The following is a 20,000-nucleotide window of genomic DNA, read 5'->3' on the forward strand; positions in this document are numbered from 1 at the left end:
GCAGCCAGAGATTGATATGTCCTGTTGATGCAGCCAGAGAGTTGATATGTCCTGTTTGATGCCCAGAGAGTTGATATGTCCTTGATGCAGCCAGAGAGTTGATATGTCCTGTTGATTGCAGCCAGAGAGTTGATATTCATGTTGATGCAGCCAGAGAGTTGATATGTCCTGTTGACGCAGCCAGAGAGTTGATATGTCCTGTTGACGCAGCCAGAGAGATGATTAGTCCTGTTGACGCAGCCAGAGCGTTGATATGTCCTGTTGATGCAGCCAGAGAGATGATATGTCCTGTTGATGCAGCCAGAGAGTTGATATGTCCTGTTGACGCACCCAGAGCGTTGATATGTCCTGTTGATGCAGCCAGAGAGATGATATGTCCTGTTTATGCAGCCAGAGAGTTGATATGTCTTGTTGATGGAGCCAGAGAGTTGATGCAGCCAGAGAGTTGATATGTCCTGTTGATGCAGCCAGAGAGTTGATATGTCCTGATGATGCAGTCAGAGAGCTTGATGCAGCAGAGCCGGAGAAGTTGATTAGTCCTGTTGATGCAGCCAGAGAGTTGAATGTCTGTTGATGCAGCCAGAGAGTGATATGTCCTGTTGATGCAGCCAGAGAGTTATATGTCATGAGATGCAGCCAGAGAGATGATGCAGCAGAGAGTGATATGTCCAGTAGATGCAAGCCAGAGAGTTGTGAGAAGCCAGAGAGTCGATAGTCCTGTTGATGCAGCCAGAGAGTTGATATGTCTGTTGATGCAGCCAGAGAGTTGATATGTCATGTTACGCAGCCGAGCCAAGAATAGATGAATGTCATGTTGACGCAGCCAGAGCGATGACTATGTCTCCTGTTGATGCAGCCAGCAGAGATGATCGCAGGCCAGAGAGTTGATATTTCCTGTTGATGCAGCCAGAGAGTTGATATTCCTGTGTGATGCCGCCAGAGAGTTGATAGTCCTGTTGATGCCAGCCAGGCAAAGAGATGATATGTCCTGGTGAGCAGCCGAGAGTTTGATATGTCCTGTTGATGCAGCCAGAGAGTTGATATGTCCTGTTGACGCAGTCAGAGAGATGATACGTCCTGTTTATGCAGCCAGAGAGTTGATATGTCCTGTTGATGCAGCCAGAGAGTTGATATGTCCTGTTTATGCAGCCAGCGAGATGATATGTCCTGTTGACGCAGCGAGAGAGTTGACGCAGCCAGAGAGATGATATGTCCTGTTGATGCAGCCAGAGAGGTGATATGTCCTGTTGATGCAGCCAGAGAGTTGATATGTCCTGTTGATGCAGCCAGAGAGATGATATGGCCTGTTGATGCAGCCAGAGAGATGATATGTCCTGTTTATGCAGCCAGAGAGTTGATATGTCCTGTTGATGCGGCCAGAGAGTTGATATGTCCTGTTGATGCAGCCAGAGAGTTGATGCAGCCAGAGAGATGATATGTCCTGTTGACGCAGCCAGAGAGTTGATTTGTCCTGTTGATGCAGCCAAAGAGTTGATATGTCCTGTTGATGCAGCCAGAGAGTTGATATGTTCTGTTGATGCAGCCAGAGAGTTGATATGTCCTGTTGATGCAGCCAGAGAGTTGATATGTCCTGTTGATGCAGCCAGAGAGTTGATATGTCCTGTTGACGCAGCCAGAGAGTTGATATGTCCTGTTGATGCAGCCAGAGAGATGATATGTCCTGTTGATGCAGCCAGAGAGTTGATATGTCCTGTTGACGCAGCCAGAGAGTTGATATGTCCTGTTGATGCAGCCAGAGAGATGATATGTCCTGTTGATGCAGCCAGAGAGTTGATATGTCTTGTTGATTGAGCCAGAGAGTTGATGCAGCCAGAGAGTTGATATGTCCTGTTGATGCAGCCAGAGAGTTGATATGTCCTGATGATGCAGTCAGAGAGATGATGCAGCCAGAGAGTTGATATGTCCTGTTAATGCAGCCAGAGAGTTGATATGTCCTGTTGATGCAGCCAGAGAGTTGATATGTCCTGTTGATGCAGCCAGAGAGTTGACGCAGCCAGAGAGATGATATGTCCTGTTGATGCAGCCAGAGAGTTGATTTGTCCTGTTGATGCAGCCAGAGAGTTTATATGTCCTGTTGATGCAGCCAGAGAGTTGATGCAGCCAGAGAGTTGATATGTCCTGTTGATGCAGCCAGAGAGATGAAATGGCCTGTTGATGCAGCCAGAGAGATGATATGTCCTGTTTATGCAGCCAGAGAGTTGATATGTCCTGTTGATGCACCCAGAGAGTTGATATGTCCTGTTGATGCAGCCAGAGAGTTGATGCAGCCAGAGAGATGATATGTCCTGTTGACGCAGCCAGAGAGTTATATGTCCTGTTGATGCAGCCAGAGAGTTGATATGTCCTGCTGATGCAGCCAGAGAGTTGATATGTCCTGTTGATGCAGCCAGAGAGTATATATGTCCTGTTGACGCAGCCAGAGAGATGATATGTCCTGTTGACGCAGCCAGAGAGTTGATATGTCCTGTTGATGCAGCCAGAGAGATGATATGTCCTGTTGATGCAGCCAGAGAGTTGATATGTCCTGTTGACGCAGCCAGAGAGTTGATATGTCCTGTTGATGCAGCCAGAGAGTTGATATGTCCTGTTGATGCAGCCAGAGAGTTGATATGTCTTGTTGATGGAGCCAGAGAGTTGATGCAGCCAGAGAGTTTATATGTCCTGTTGATGCAGCCAGAGAGTTGATATGTCCTGATGATGCAGTCAGAGAGATGATGCAGCCAGAGAGTTGATATGTCCAGTTGATGCAGCCTGAGAGTTGATGCAGCCAGAGAGTTGATATGTCCTGTTGATGCAGCCAGAGAGTTGATATGTCCTGTTGATGCAGCCATAGAGTTGATATGTCCTGTTGATGCAGCCAGAGAGTTGATATGTCCTGTTGACGCAGCCAGAGAGTTGATATGTCCTGTTGACGCAGCCAGAGAGTTTATATGTCCTGTTGATGCAGCCAGAGAGTTGATGCAGCCAGAGAGTTGATATGTCCTGTTGATGCAGCCAGAGAGATGATATGGCCTGTTGATGCAGCCAGAGAGATGATATGTCCTGTTTATGCAGCCAGAGAGTTGATATGTCCTGTTGATGCAGCCAGAGAGTTGATATGTCCTGTTGATGCAGCCAGAGAGTTGATGCAGCCAGAGAGATGATATGTCCTGTTGACGCAGCCAGAGAGTTGATATGTCCTGTTGATGCAGCCAGAGAGTTGATATGTCCTGCTGATGCAGCCAGAGAGTTGATATGTCCTGTTGATGCAGCCAGAGAGTTGATATGTCCTGTTGATGCAGCCAGTGAGTTGATATGTCCTGTTGATGCAGCCAGAGAGTTGATATGTCCTGTTGACGCAGCCAGAGAGATGATATGTCCTGTTCACGCAGCCAGAGAGTTGATATGTCCTGTTGATGCAGCCAGAGAGATTATATGTCCTGTTGATGCAGCCAGAGAGTTGATATGTCCTGTTGACTCAGTCAGAGAGTTGATATGTCCTGTTGATGCAGCCAGAGAGATGATATGTCCTGTTGATGCAGCCAGAGAGTTGATATGTCTTGTTGATGGAGCCAGAGAGTTGATGCAGCCAGAGAGTTTATATGTCCTGTTGATGCAGCCAGAGAGTTGATATGTCCTGATGATGCAGTCAGAGCGATGATGCAGCCAGAGAGATGATATGTCCTGTTGACGCAGCCAGAGAGTTGATATGTCCTGTTGATGCAGCCAGAGAGTTGATATGTCCTGTTGATGCAGCCAGAGAGTTGATATGTCCTGTTGATGCAGCCAGAGAGTTGATATGTCCTGTTGATGCAGCCAGAGAGTTGATATGTCCTGTTGATGCAGCCAGAGAGTTGATATGTCCTGTTGATGCAGCCAGAGAGTTGAAATGTCCTGTTGACGCAGCCAGAGAGTTGATATGTCCTGTTGACGCAGCCAGAGAGTTGATATGTCCTGTTGACGCAGCCAGAGAGATGATATGTCCTGTTGACGCAGCCAGAGAGTTGATATGTCCTGTTGATGCAGCCAGAGAGATGATATGTCCTGTTGATGCAGCCAGAGAGTTGATATGTCCTGTTGACGCACCCAGAGCGTTGATATGTCCTGTTGATGCAGCCAGAGAGATGATATGTCCTGTTTATGCAGCCAGAGAGTTGATATGTCTTGTTGATGGAGCCAGAGAGTTGATGCAGCCAGAGAGTTGATATGTCCTGATGATGCAGTCAGAGAGATGATGCAGCCAGAGAGTTGATATGTCCTGTTGATGCAGCCAGAGAGTTGATATGTCCTGTTGATGCAGCCAGAGAGTTGATATGTCCTGTTGATGCAGCCAGAGAGTTTATATGTCCTGATGATGCAGCCAGAGAGATGATGCAGCCAGAGAGTTGATATGTCCAGTTGATGCAGCCAGAGAGTTGATGCAGCCAGAGAGTTGATATGTCCTGTTGATGCAGCCAGAGAGTTGATATGTCCTGTTGACGCAGCCAGAGAGATGATATGTCCTGTTGACACAGCCAGAGAGATGATATGTCCTGTTGATGCAGCCAGAGAGATGATGCAGCCAGAGAGTTGATATTTCCTGTTGATGCAGCCAGAGAGTTGATATGTCCTGTTGATGCAGCCAGAGAGTTGATATGTCCTGTTGATGCAGCCAGAGAGATGATATGTCCTGTTGATGCAGCCAGAGAGTTGATATGTCCTGTTGATGCAGCCAGAGAGTTGATATGTCCTGTTGACGCAGTCAGAGAGATGATACGTCCTGTTGATGCAGCCAGAGAGTTGATATGTCCTGTTGATGCAGCCAGAGAGTTGATATGTCCTGTTTATGCAGCCAGCGAGATGATATGTCCTGTTGACGCAGCCAGAGAGTTGACGCAGCCAGAGAGATGATATGTCCTGTTGATGCAGCCAGAGAGGTGATATGTCCTGTTGATGCAGCCAGAGAGTTGATATGTCCTGTTGATGCAGCCAGAGAGATGATATGGCCTGTTGATGCAGCCAGAGAGATGATATGTCCTGTTTATGCAGCCAGAGAGTTGATATGTCCTGTTGATGCGGCCAGAGAGTTGATATGTCCTGTTGATGCAGCCAGAGAGATGATATGTCCTGTTGATGCAGCCAGAGAGTTGATATGTCCTGTTGATGCAGCCAGAGAGTTGATATGTCCTGTTGACGCAGTCAGAGAGATGATACGTCCTGTTGATGCAGCCAGAGAGTTGATATGTCCTGTTGATGCAGCCAGAGAGTTGATATGTCCTGTTTATGCAGCCAGCGAGATGATATGTCCTGTTGACGCAGCCAGAGAGTTGACGCAGCCAGAGAGATGATATGTCCTGTTGATGCAGCCAGAGAGGTGATATGTCCTGTTGATGCAGCCAGAGAGTTGATATGTCCTGTTGATGCAGCCAGAGAGATGATATGGCCTGTTGATGCAGCCAGAGAGATGATATGTCCTGTTTATGCAGCCAGAGAGTTGATATGTCCTGTTGATGCGGCCAGAGAGTTGATATGTCCTGTTGATGCAGCCAGAGAGTTGATGCAGCCAGAGAGATGATATGTCCTGTTGACGCAGCCAGAGAGTTGATTTGTCCTGTTGATGCAGCCAGAGAGTTGATATGTCCTGTTGATGCAGCCAGAGAGTTGATATGTTCTGTTGATGCAGCCAGAGAGTTGATATGTCCTGTTGATGCAGCCAGAGAGTTGATATGTCCTGTTGATGCAGCCAGAGAGTTGATATGTCCTGTTGATGCAGCCAGAGAGATGATATGTCCTGTTGATGCAGCCAGAGAGTTGATATGTCTTGTTGATGGAGCCAGAGAGTTGATGCAGCCAGAGAGTTGATATGTCCTGTTGATGCAGCCAGAGAGTTGATATGTCCTGATGATGCAGTCAGAGAGATGATGCAGCCAGAGAGTTGATATGTCCTGTTAATGCAGCCAGAGAGTTGATATGTCCTGTTGATGCAGCCAGAGAGTTGATATGTCCTGTTGATGCAGCCAGAGAGTTGATGCAGCCAGAGAGATGATATGTCCTGTTGACGCAGCCAGAGAGATGATATGTCCTGTTGATGCAGCCAGAGAGTTGATATGTCCTGTTTATGCAGCCAGAGAGATGATATGTCCTGTTGACGCAGCCAGAGAGTTGACGCAGCCAGAGAGATGATATGTCCTGTTGATGCAGCCAGAGAGTTGATTTGTCCTGTTGATGCAGCCAGAGAGTTTATATGTCCTGTTGATGCAGCCAGAGAGTTGATGCAGCCAGAGAGTTGATATGTCCTGTTGATGCAGCCAGAGAGATGAAATGGCCTGTTGATGCAGCCAGAGAGATGATATGTCCTGTTTATGCAGCCAGAGAGTTGATATGTCCTGTTGATGCACCCAGAGAGTTGATATGTCCTGTTGATGCAGCCAGAGAGTTAATGCAGCCAGAGAGATGATATGTCCTGTTGACGCAGCCAGAGAGTTATATGTCCTGTTGATGCAGCCAGAGAGTTGAAATGTCCTGCTGATGCAGCCAGAGAGTTGATATGTCCTGTTGATGCAGCCAGAGAGTTGATATGTCCTGTTGACGCAGCCAGAGAGATGATATGTCCTGTTGACGCAGCCAGAGAGTTGATATGTCCTGTTGATGCAGCCAGAGAGATGATATGTCCTGTTGATGCAGCCAGAGAGTTGATATGTCCTGTTGACGCAGCCAGAGAGATGATATGTCCTGTTGACGCAGCCAGAGAGTTGATATGTCCTGTTGATGCAGCCAGAGAGATGATATGTCCTGTTGATGCAGCCAGAGAGTTGATATGTCTTGTTGATGGAGCCAGAGAGTTGATGCAGCCAGAGAGTTTATATGTCCTGTTGATGCAGCCAGAGAGTTGATATGTCCTGATGATGCAGTCAGAGAGATGATGCAGCCAGAGAGTTGATATGTCCAGTTGATGCAGCCTGAAAGTTGATGCAGCCAGAGAGTTGATATGTCCTGTTGATGCAGCCAGAGAGTTGATATGTCCTGTTGATGCAGCCAGAGAGTTGATATGTCCTGTTGATGCAGCCAGAAAGTTGATATGTCCTGTTGACGCAGCCAGAGAGTTGATATGTCCTGTTGACGCAGCCAGAGAGTTTATATGTCCTGTTGATGCAGCCAGAGAGATGATATGTCCTGTTGATGCAGCCAGAGAGTTTATATGTCCTGTTGATGCAGCCAGAGAGTTGATGCAGCCAGAGAGTTGATATGTCCTGTTGATGCAGCCAGAGAGATGATATGGCCTGTTGATGCAGCCAGAGAGATGATATGTCCTGTTTATGCAGCCAGAGAGTTGATATGTCCTGTTGATGCAGCCAGAGAGTTGATATGTCCTGTTGATGCAGCCAGAGAGTTGATGCAGCCAGAGAGATGATATGTCCTGTTGACGCAGCCAGAGAGTTGATATGTCCTGTTGATGCAGCCAGAGAGTTGATATGTCCTGCTGATGCAGCCAGAGAGTTGATATGTCCTGTTGATGCAGCCAGAGAGTTGATATGTCCTGTTGATGCAGCCAGTGAGTTGATATGTCCTGTTGATGCAGCCAGAGAGTTGATATGTCCTGTTGACGCAGCCAGAGAGATGATATGTCCTGTTGACGCAGCCAGAGAGTTGATATGTCCTGTTGATGCAGCCAGAGAGATTATATGTCCTGTTGATGCAGCCAGAGAGTTGATATGTCCTGTTGACGCAGCCAGAGAGTTGATATGTCCTGTTGATGCAGCCAGAGAGATGATATGTCCTGTTGATGCAGCCAGAGAGTTGATATGTCTTGTTGATGGAGCCAGAGAGTTGATGCAGTCAGAGAGTTTATATGTCCTGTTGATGCAGCCAGAGAGTTGATATGTCCTGATGATGCAGTCAGAGAGATGATGCAGCCAGAGAGATGATATGTCCAGTTGATGCAGCCTGAGAGTTGATGCAGCCAGAGAGTTGATATATCCTGTTGATGCAGCCAGAGAGTTGATATGTCCTGTTGATGCAGCCAGAGAGTTGATATGTCCTGTTGATGCAGCCAGAGAGTTGATATGTCCTGTTGACGCAGCCAGAGAGATGATATGTCCTGTTGACGTAGCCAGAGAGTTGATATGTCCTGTTGACGCAGCCAGAGAGTTGATATGTCCTGTTGACGCAGCCAGAGAGTTTATATGTCCTGTTGATGCAGCCAGAGAGATGATATGTCCTGTTGATGCAGCCAGAGAGTTGATGCAGCCAGAGAGTTGATATGTCCTTTTGATGCAGCCAGAGAGTTGATATGTCCTGTTGATGCAGCCAGAGAGTTGATATGTCCTGTTGATGCAGCCAGAGAGTTGATATGTCCTGTTGATGCAGCCAGAGAGTTGATATGTCCTGATGATGCATCCAGAGAGATGATGCAGCCAGAGAGTTGATATGTCCAGTTGATGCAGCCTGAGAGTTGATGCAGCCAGAGAGTTGATATGTCCTGTTGATGCAGCCAGAGAGTTGATATGTCCTGTTGATGCAGCCAGAGAGTTGATATGTCCTGTTGATGCAGCCAGAGATATGATATGTCCTGTTGACGCAGCCAGGGAGTTGATATGTCCTGTTGATGCAGCCAGAGAGTTGATATGTCCTGTTGATGCAGCCAGAGAGTTGACGCAGCCAGAGAGTTGATATGTATTGTAGCTATTGTATTGCATGTAGCTATTCACACATTTTGTATTGTTGCATTGAAATGGTATATTATTGGTCCACTGGACCCGTCAATACTTTTCTCGGGAAACAGGAAGGAGCTTGGTGGGAAAGTCCCGGGACCTCAGCATGAGATGTTACTAATTACTTTAATGAGCAGCGGAGAGAGAGAACAATATTATAGCTATGTGTGAAAGGGAGAGAGAGAGGGAGGAGAGAGAGGGAGGAAGAGGAAGAGGAGAGAGGGAGAGAGAAAGAGAGAGAGGAAGTGGAGATAACAATAGCTGTGTGTGAAAGGGAGAAAGGGAAGAAGAGGAGAAGGGGAGGAAGAGGAGAGAGAGAGGGAGGAAGAGGAGAGAGAGGGAGGAAGAGAGCCCAGCTAGCATCTAACGTGTATTAGGAATGTTCTCCAACTGATTGGACATTGGGAATAGTTGAGAGAACACTAACAAACAACGTTCTACTGTGGGAATTTCAGTCCTTCAGTATAAGTTTTTCTGCAGGTTCTCATGGTCCTATTTAGTCATGTTCCCAGACCGTTTAGAAAACTTTCCCTAAAAACCTCAAGAAAACATTAAAGTTCAAGTAACGTTCTTTGAATGTTATTTCAAAACATATACATTCCTGTTCTCAGCGTCAACAAAACTCTCTCTGTCCTCTGTCTTGTTAAGTGTGTTCAGGTGTGTTGCCAAGCCCACTAATTGGCCACACCTGATGTTCCATAGAGCTCGTTTCCCTTGAAATGAGGTGTGTTTGAATTGACCCAAAATGAACAGCTTTGTTTGCATTCAACAAACATGGCATGTTAGCTCCATCCTGGGGGCCAAGTGGAATAATTCCAGGGGATAGAAAACACAAGATCGTAGGTTCAAATCTCACTGACGCCGTGTCACAATTAAACTGTTTTGTTGATTTAATGCCAAAGCAGATAAATATCCATGTGTTGAATCTGTGCTGGCAGTTCAGAACAGTCAAGCTAGCCGTGTTAATAAAAGGCTTATTGAAACATTCACTGAAAGTTTTTAATGGAAGTTATTGAAAAACCTCCAAATAACCAGACTGTATCACGATTGGCCGGCGTAGGCCGTGATTGGCCCAGCGTAGGCCGGGTTTGGCCGGTGTAGGCCGTGATTGGCCCGACGTCGTCCGGGTTTGGCCGGTGTAGGCCGTGATTGGCCCAGCGTAGGCCGGGTTTGGCCGGTGTAGGCCGTGATTGGCCCAGCGTCGTCCGGGTTTGGCCGGTGTAGGCCGTGATTGGCCCGGAGTCGTCTGGGTTTGGCCGGTGTAGGCCATGATTGGCCCGGCGTCGTCCGGGTTTGGCCGGTGTAGGCCGTGATCGGGAGTCCCATAGGGCGGCGCACAATTGGCCCAGGTTTGGCCGGTGTAAGCCGTCATTGTAAATAAGAATTTGTTCTTAACTGATTTGCCATAGTTAAATAAAGGTTAAATAAATGTAATAAAGATACATGGGTCTACACATACTGAGACAGAGGAGCGCTGTTTCGCTGTCCTGAGCTCACTGGAGCAGGAAACTCTGAGGGCTGTTGATACAATGTAGCAATTCACTAGTAACAGTGTTGGTTCAGTCCAAGTGATGAGTTGATACAATGTTACACTTCACTAGTAACAGTGTTGGTTCAGTCCAAGTGATGAGTTGATACAATGTTACACTTCACTAACAACAGCTCAACTCAAGACAGAAGTCTACTGTATTTTACTAGGGAAGTTCTAGGTCTACTGTATTTTACTAGGGAAGTTCTAGGTCTACTGTATTACTAGGGAAGGTCTACTGTTTTACTAGGGAAGTTCTAGGTCTACTGTATTTTACTAGGGAAGTTCTAGGTCTACTGTATTTTACTAGGGAAGTTCTAGGTCTACTGTATTTTACTAGGGGAGTTCTAGGCCTACTGTATTTTACTTGGGAAGTTCTAGGTCTACTGTATTTTACTAGGGAAATTCTAGGTCTACTGTATTTTACTAGGGAAGTTCTAGGTCTACTGTATTTTACTAGGGACGTTCTAGGCCTACTGTATTTTACTAGTTGATGATGGAAGTTCTAGGCCTACTGTATTTTACTAGTTGATGGTGGAAGTTCTAGGTCTACTGTATTTTACTAGGGAAGTTCTAGGTCTACTGTATTTTACTAGGGAAGTTCTAGGTCTACTGTATTTTACTAGGGAAGTTCTAGGTCTACTGTATTTTACTAGGGAAGTTCTAGGTCTACTGTATTTTACTAGGGAAGTTCTAGGTCTACTGTATTTTACTAGGGAAGTTCTAGGCCTACTGTATTTTACTAGTTGATTATGGAAGTTCTAGGCCTACTGTATTTTACTAGCTGATGGTGGAAGTTCTAGGTCTACTGTATTTTACTAGGGACGTTCTAGGTCTACTGTATTTTACTAGGGAAGTTCTAGGCCTACTGTATTTTACTAGGGAAGTTCTAGGCCTACTGTATTTTACTAGGGAAGTTCTAGGTCTACTGTATTTTACTAGGGAAGTTCTAGGTCTACTGTATTTTACTAGGGAAGTTCTAGGTCTACTGTATTTTACTAGGGAAGTTGTAGGTCTACTGTATTTTACTAGTTGATGATGGAAGTTCTAGGCCTACTGTATTTTACTAGTTGATGATGGTCTACTGCTGCATTGGCCTATTGGCTATCTCAGCTAGTGTATCGGTGTGGATCACAGTGGATCAGTGTGGATCACAGGGTATCAGTGTGGATCACAGTGGATCAGTGTGGATCACAGTGGATCAGTGTGGATCACAGTGGATCAGTGTGGATCACAGTGGATCAGTGTGGATCACAGTGTATCAGTGTGGATCACAGTGTATCAGTGTGGATCACAGTGTATCAGTGTGGATCCCAGGGTATCAGTGTGGATCCCAGGGTATCAGTGTGGATCCCAGGGTATCAATGTGGACCCCAGGGTATCAGTGTGTAGATCAGTGTGGATCCCAGGGTATTAGTGTGGATCCCAGTGTATCAGTGTGTATCCCAGGGTATCAGTGTGGATCACAGTGTGGATCACAGGGTATCAGTGTGGACCCCAGGGTATCAGTGTGGATCAGTGTGGATCCCAGGGTATCAGTGTGGATCAGTGTGGATCCCAGGGTATCAGTGTGGACCCCAGGGTATCAGTGTGGATCCCAGGGTATCAGTGTGGATCCCAGGGTATCAGTGTGGGTCCCAGGGTATCAGTGTGGATCAGTGTGGACCCCAGGGTATCAGTGTGGACCCCAGGGTATCAGTGTGCATCCCAGTGGATCAGTGTGGACCCCAGGGTATCAGTGTGGAGCCCAGGGTATCAGTGTGGATCCCAGGGTATCAGTGTGGATCCCAGGGTATCAGTGTGGGTCAGTGTGGACAACAGGGTATCAGTGTGGATCCCAGGGTATCAGTGTGGATCAGTGTGTCTGGGTGTTACCTGGGTACAGACTCAGTGGGCTGGGTGTTACCTGGGTACAGGCTGGGTGTTACCTGGGTGTTACCTGGGTACAGGCTGGGTGTTACCTGGGTACAGGCTTGGTGTTACCTAGGTACAGGCTGGGTGTTACCTGGGTACAGGCTGGGTGTTACCTGGGTACAGGCTCAGTGGGCTGGGTGTTACCTGGGTGTTACCTGGGTACAGGTGGGTGTTACCTGGGTACAGGCTCAGATGGCTGGGTGTTACCTGGGTACAGGCTGGGTGTTACCTGGGTACAGGTGGGTGTTACCTGGGTGTTACCTGGGTGTTACCTGGGTACAGGCTGGGTGTTACCTGGGTACAGGCTTGGTGTTACCTAGGTACAGGCTGGGTGTTACCTGGGTACAGGCTGGGTGTTACCTGGGTACAGGCTGGGTGTTACCTGGGTACAGGCTCAGTGGGCTGGGTGTTACCTGGGTACAGGCTGGGTGTTACCTGGGTACAGGTGGGTGTTACCTGGGTGTTACCTGGGTACAGGTGGATGTTACCTGGGTACAGGTGGGTGTTACCTGGGTACAGGTGGGTGTTCCCTGGGTGTTACCTGGGTACAGGTGGGTGTTACCTGGGTGTTACCTGGGTACAGAGCTCTGCTGATCATGCCTGGTAGGATGATGAATATGAAGGGTAACATCTTGAGGTAGGACGCCAGGATGGAAGCTCCTTTAGCATGAGACAGGTTCTTAGCTGACAGGGACCTCTGCACGATCACCTGGACACACACACACACACACACACACAAATGTATGAGTCAAGGGAGCATAAAGAGTGTCTTCATGACCAATAGAAATGAGTGTAGATCTAACTGTAGTCAGGGCAGTATGGGTCAGGGCAGTGAGTAGATCTAACTGTAGTCAGGGCAGTATGGGTCAGGGCAGTGTGTAGATCTAACTGTCTCTCTCCCTCTGTCTCTCTCTTTGTCTGTCTCTCTCTCTGTCTCTCTCTCTGTCTCTCTCTCTCTCTGTCTCTCTCTCTGTCTCTCTCTCTGTCTCTCCCTCTCCCTCCCTCTCTCCCTCCCTCTCTCTCTCTCTCTCTCTCTCTCGAGTTGTTTCAGAGCTCCAGGTCGCCAGGTCGTGATGGGCGCCAGAGGGGCAGGGCTAAAGTCGTCATTGCCAAACCAGGAAGTGCCCACCGCTCGCCACTAGCATCGTGCCCTGTGATCGGAGGACATCGCTACTTGCAGTGCCAATCACTGCAGCCCTCCGATACTCGCTCCAGCCGGTCGCCACGACGACACAGCCCTGCCTACAAAGGGGCGGGATTTCCCCCTGGCCACGCCTCCCCACGTCGTGCATCCAATCCGGCAGGAGCTATGGGCGTGTCCTTCTCCAAACTGACCAATCAACTACTGAGGGGGCAGTATATAGCCTCACAAACGAAAGCGTCGCTTGACAACAAGGAGGTCGGCTAGGATTGGCTAATGTATGCTCTGACCAGATCATGTGTCTGATTGGTTGCTCTGTCCAGATCATGCGTCTGATTGGTTGCTTTGACCAGATCATGCGTCTGATTGGTTGCTCTGACCAGATCATGCGTCTGATTGGTTGCTCTGACCAAATCATGCGTCTGATTGGTTGCTCTGACCAGATCATGCGTCTGATTGGTTGCTCTGACCAGATCATGTGTCTGATTGGTTGCTTTGACCAGATCATGCGTCTGATTGGTTGCTCTGACCAGATCATGCGTCTGATTGGTTGCTCTGACCAGATCATGTGTCTGATTGGTTGCTCTGACCAGATCATGTGTTTGATTGGTTGCTCTGACCAGATCATGCGTCTGATTGGTTGCTCTGTCCAGATCATGCGTCTGATTGGTTGCTCTGACCAGATCATGTGTCTTGATTGGTTGCTCTGACCAGGTCGTGTGTCTGATTGCTTGCTCTGACCAGATCATGTGTCTGATTGGTTGCTCTGACCAGATCATGCGTCTGATTGGTTGCTCTGACCAGATTAATAACTTGACTGGACGTTATCTGAATGTTGAATATGAGACTGGATGAACGGAGAATATTGTAGATGAACATGATACCAAGACGATGCAGTAACTCAGGGTTACCAAGATTCACTCTACTACAATGTGATGGACCACCAAAACAGATTCACTCTACTACAACGTGATGGACCACCAAAACAGATTCACTCTACTACAACGTGATGGACCACCAAAACAGATTCACTCTACTACAACGTGATGGATCACCAAAACAGATTCACTCTACTACAACGTGATGGACACCAAAACAGATTCACTCTACTACAACGTGATGGACCACCAAAACACTCTACTACAACGTGATGGACCCCAAAACAGATTCACTCTGCTACAACGTGATGGACCACCAAAACAGATTCACTCAACTACAACGTGATGGACCACCAAAACAGATTCACTCTACTACAACGTGATGGATCACCAAAACAGATTCACTCTACTACAACGTGATGGACACCAAAACAGATTCACTCTACTACAACGTGATGGACCACCAAAACACTCTACTACAACGTGATGGACCCCAAAACAGATTCACTCTGCTACAACGTGATGGATCCCAAAACAGATTCACTCTACTACAACGTGATGGACCACCAAAACAGATTCACTCTACTACAACGTGATGGACCACCAAAACAGATTCACTCTACTACAACGTGATGGACCACCAAAACAGATTCACTCTACTACAACGTGATGGACCCCAAAACAGATTCACTCTACTACAACGTGATGGACACCGAAACAGATTCACTCTACTACAACGTGATAGACCACCAAAACAGATTCACTCTACTACAACGTGATGGACCACCAAAACAGATTCACTCTACTACAACGTGATGGACCACCAAAACAGATTCACTCTACTACAACGTGATGGACCATAAAACAGAGGATAAGTTTAGCCTCTCACTTCATATTCTTAGTTTTTCGCAGAAGTCGTTCTGCTGTTTACTTGGTGCATCGCTGACTCTACCTTTAACTAACCTTGTCTGGATGTGTATCTACTGTAACATGAATTGAATGTTTGACAAGACATTTGCCAGGTACTTTTTTGAGTGTTTGACAGAATTTTTTTTCTGTATTTTTTATTTTTTATTAAAACATGACCTTTTTTTCCTGGCCAATGGGGCGATCTGGATGTAATGTTGAAACCTTAATTAGATTTTTTTCCTCTGTTTGCGAGGTCTGTCCTCTCCAGGCCTCCGTAGTCTGACCAGCTAGGTTTAGCTGGGCTGGAGAGCCTCTGGGTGGAATAACGCTCACTCTGATTGGTTACTGGGACTATGGGGGGCGGGGAGTAACGTTTATGAAACGATGGCAGATTTTTTTTAATTTTTTTTTTACAAATGTTGGACATGAACGTTGTTAAAACGTTAGGAGAAGGTTGTTAATAAAGTGAACTTGACTAAACGTTGTTGGTTGGTATACTTTTACTGTTAGGATTGAAAGGTCATGGGGTTTAGAGGTCACCTGGTCAGTCTACCAGTAGCTTGTAGCCAGTACACTGCATTCAGAAAGTATTCAGAGCCCTTCACCTGGTCAGTCTACCAGTAGCTTGTAGCCAGTACACTGCGTTCAGAAAGTATTCAGAGCCCTTCACCTGGTCAGTCTACCAGTAGCTTGTAGCCAGTACACTGCGTTCAGAAAGTATTCAGAGCCCTTCACCTGGTCAGTCTACCAGTAGCTTGTAGCCAGTACACTGCATTCAGAAAGTATTCAGAGTCCTTCACCTGGTCAGTCTACCAGTAGCTTGTAACCAGTACACTGCATTCAGAAAGTATTCAGAGTCCTTCACCTGGTCAGTCTACCAGTAGCTTGTAGCCAGTACACTGTATTCAGAAAGTATTCAGAGTCCTTGACTTTATCCACATTTTGTTACGTTACAGACTTATTCTAAAATGGATTAAATCGTTTTTTTCGCGCCTCTCATCTACACACAATACACCGAAATGACAAAGCAAAAACAGGTTTAGAATTTTTTTGCAATCATCACATTTACATAAGTATTCAGACCCTTTACTCAGTACTTTGTTGAAGTACATTTGGTAGGGATTACAGTCTTGAGTCTTCTTGGGTATGACGCTACAAGCTTGGCACATCTGTATTTGGGGAGTTTCTCCCATTCTTCTCTGCAGATCCTCTCAAGCTCTGTCAGGTTGGATGGGGAGCGTTGCTGCACAGCTATTTTCAGGTCTCTCCAGAGATGTTCGATCGGGTTCAAATCCAGGCTTTGGCTGGGCCACTCAAGGACATTCAGAGACTTGTCCCAAAGCCACTCCTGCGTTGTCTTGGCTGTGTGCTTAGGGTCGTTGTCCTGTTGGAAGGTGAACCTTCACCCCAGTCTGAGGACCTGAGCGCTCTGGAGCAGGTTTTCATCAAGGATTTTTCTGTACTTTGCTCTGTTTAACTTTCCCTCAATCCTGACTAGTCTCCAATCCCTGCTGCTAAAAACCATCCCCACAGCATGATGCTGCCACCTCCATGCTTCACCGTAGGGATGGTGCCAGGTTTCCTCCAGATGTGACGCTTGGCATTCAGGCCAAAGAGTTCAATCTTGGTTTCATCAGACCAGAGAATCTTGTTTCTCATGGTCTGAGAGTCCTTTAGGTGCCTTTTGGGAAAACTCCAAGTAGGCTGTCATGTGCCTTTTACTGAGGAGTGGCTTCCGTTTGGACACTCTACCTAATTGGTGGAGTGCTGCAGAGACAGTTGTCCTTCTGGAAGGTTCTCCCATCTCCACAGAGGAACTCCAGAGCGCTGTCAGAGGGACCATCGGGTTCTTGGTCACCTCCCTGACCAAAGTCCTTCTCTCCTGATTGCTTAGTTTGGCCGGGCGGCCATCTCTAGGAAGAGTCTTGGTGGTTCCAAACTTCTTCCATTTAAGAACGATTGAGGCCACTGTGTTCTTGTGGACCTTCAATACTGCTGACATTTTTAGGTGCCCTTCCCCAGATCTGTGCCTCGTCACAATCCTGTCTTGGAGCTCTATGGACAATTCCTTAGACCTCATGGTTTGGTTTTTGCTCTGACATGCACTGTCAACTGTGGGACCTTATACAGACAGGTGTGTGCCTTTCCAAATCATGTCCAATCAATTGAATTTACCACAGGTGGACTCCAATCAAGTTGTAGAAACATCTCAAGGATGATCAATGGAAACAGGACGAGCTCAATTTAGAGTCTCATAGCAAAGGGTCTGAATATTTATGTAAATAAGGTATTTCTGTTTTAAATTTTGATGAAGTTTCTAAAAACCTGTTTTCGCTTTACCATTATGGGGTATTGTGATGTCATTATGGGGGTATTGTGATGTCATTATGGGGGATTGTGATGTCATTATGGGGGTATTGTGATGTCATTATGGGGTATTGTGTGTAGATTGATGAGGAAAACAATTTATTTTAATCCATTCAGTACACCAGTACCAGGTAACCAGTATAGTCAGTCCAAGGGTTAGAGGTTATATCTACCTGGTCAGTACACCAGTACCAGGTAACCAGTATAGTCAGTCCCAGGGTTAGAGGTTATATCTACCTGGTCACTAAACCAGTACCAGGTAACCAGCATAGTCAGTCCCAGGGTTAGAGGTTATATCTACCTGGTCAGTACACCAGTACCAGGTAACCGGTATAGTCAGTCCCAGGGTTAGAGGTTATATCTACCTGGTCACTACACCAGTACCAGGTAACCAGCATAGTCAGTCCCAGGGTTAGAGGTTATATCTACCTGGTCAGTACACCAGTACCAGGTAGCCAGTATAGTGAGGCCCAGGGTCATGCCAGGCCAGGGCAGATCCCCAGAAACTGGGTGTCTGAACAGGTGCATGGCGTCTTCTCTGGGCAGGTGGCAGCTACTGTTGGGGATGATCTGAAGGAACAATGAGGATTACATTAATACTATTACTACTGATATATTACATTAACATTATTATTACTACTGATATATTACATTAACATTGTTATAATACTGATAATAACAGTACTACTTTTGGGGATGATCTGAAGCAGCAATGAGGATTACATTAATACTATTACTACTGATATATTACATTAACATTATTATTACTACTGATATATTACATTAACATTATTATAATACTGATAATAACAGTGTTGGGGATGATCTGAAGGAACAATGAGGATTACATTAATACTATTACTACTGATATATTAAGTTAACATTATTATTACTACAGATGATCTGAAGGAACAATGATAATACATTAATACTATTACTACTGATATATTACATTAACATTATTATAATACTGATAATAACATTACTACTGTTGGGGATGATCTGAAGGAACAAGGAGAATTACATTAATACTATTACTGTTACTACTGATATAGTACTACTACTATTATTATACTATTACTACTGATATAGTACTACTACTGTTGGGGATGATCTGAAGGAACAATGACAATTACATTAACTACTACTATTATAATACTATTACTACTGCTATAGTACTAGTACTATTATAATACTGATAATAACAGTACTACTGTTAGTACTACTATTATAATACTATTACTACTGCTATAGTACTAGTACTATTATAATACTGATAATAACATTACTACTGCTATAGTACTACTACTATAATACTGATAATAACATTACTACTGCTATAGTACTACTACTATTATAATACTGTTACTACTGCTATAGTACTACTACTATTATAATACTATTACTACTGCTATAGTACTACTACTATTATAATACTGATAATAACAGTACTACTGTTGGGGATGATCTGAAGGAACAATGACAATTGCATTAACTACATTTACATTTACATTTTAGTCATTTAGCAGACGCTCTTATCCAGAGCAACTTACAGTAGTGAATGCATACATTTCATACATTTTTTTTATCCCCTACTGGTCCCCCGTGGGAATTGAACCCACAACCCTGGTGTTGCAAACACCATGCTCTACCAACTGAGCCACTACTACTATTACTACTGCTATAGTACTACTACTATCATAATACTGTTAGTACTATTACTACTGATATAGTACTACTACTGTTATAATACTATTACAACTGATATAGTACAACTACTATTATAATACTATTACTACTGATATAGTACTACTACTACTATAATACTATTACTACTGCTATAGTACTACTACTATTATAATACTATTACTACTGATATAGGACTACTACTATTATAATACTGTTACTACTGATATAGTACTACTACTTTTATAGTACTATTACTACTGATATAGTACTACTACTGTTATAATACTATTACTACTGCTATAGTACTACTACTATTATAATACTATTACTACTGATATAGTACTACTACTATTATAATACTATTACTACTGCTATAGTACTGCTACTATTATAATAATATTACTACTGCTATAGTACTACTACTAGTATAATACTGATAATAACATTACTACGTTTACTACTGCTATAGTACTACTACAATTATAATACTATTACTACTGCTATAGTACTACTACTGTTTTAATACTATTACTACTGCTATAGTACTATTACTATTATAATACTATTACTACTGCTATAGTACTACTAATATTATAATACTGATAATAACAGTACTACTGTTGGGGATGATCTGAAGGAACAATGACAATTACATTACCTACTACTATTACTACTGCTATAGTACTACTACTATTATAATACTGTTACTACTGATATAGTCCTACTACTGTTATTATACTATTACTACAGATAATAACATTAACTATGGTAATAAGAACATTAATAACAACAATAATAACTATGATAATAATAACATTGATAACTATGATAATAATAACATTAATAACTACGATAATAACCATGAATACCTACGATAATAATAA

General features: G+C 45.0%; 1 protein-coding gene across 1 annotated transcript in view; it reads right to left on the bottom strand.

The window, feature by feature from the left end:
* Positions 1 to 12,510: 12,510 nt before the first annotated feature.
* Positions 12,511 to 20,000, bottom strand: part of LOC115182963 (sodium/glucose cotransporter 5-like) — an 8,835-nt gene continuing 1,345 nt past the window's right edge. Inside the window, exons 4-6 of the mRNA XM_029744321.1 lie at positions 17,857 to 17,997; positions 12,706 to 12,841; positions 12,511 to 12,620 (exon numbers count right to left, since the gene is read on the bottom strand). Coding sequence (XP_029600181.1) covers positions 12,511 to 12,620; positions 12,706 to 12,841; positions 17,857 to 17,997 — 387 coding nt within the window. The remainder of the gene's footprint in view (positions 12,621 to 12,705; positions 12,842 to 17,856; positions 17,998 to 20,000) is intronic.

Source organism: Salmo trutta, unplaced genomic scaffold (assembly GCF_901001165.1).
Source record: "Salmo trutta unplaced genomic scaffold, fSalTru1.1, whole genome shotgun sequence".
Classification (NCBI taxonomy): domain Eukaryota; kingdom Metazoa; phylum Chordata; class Actinopteri; order Salmoniformes; family Salmonidae; genus Salmo; species Salmo trutta.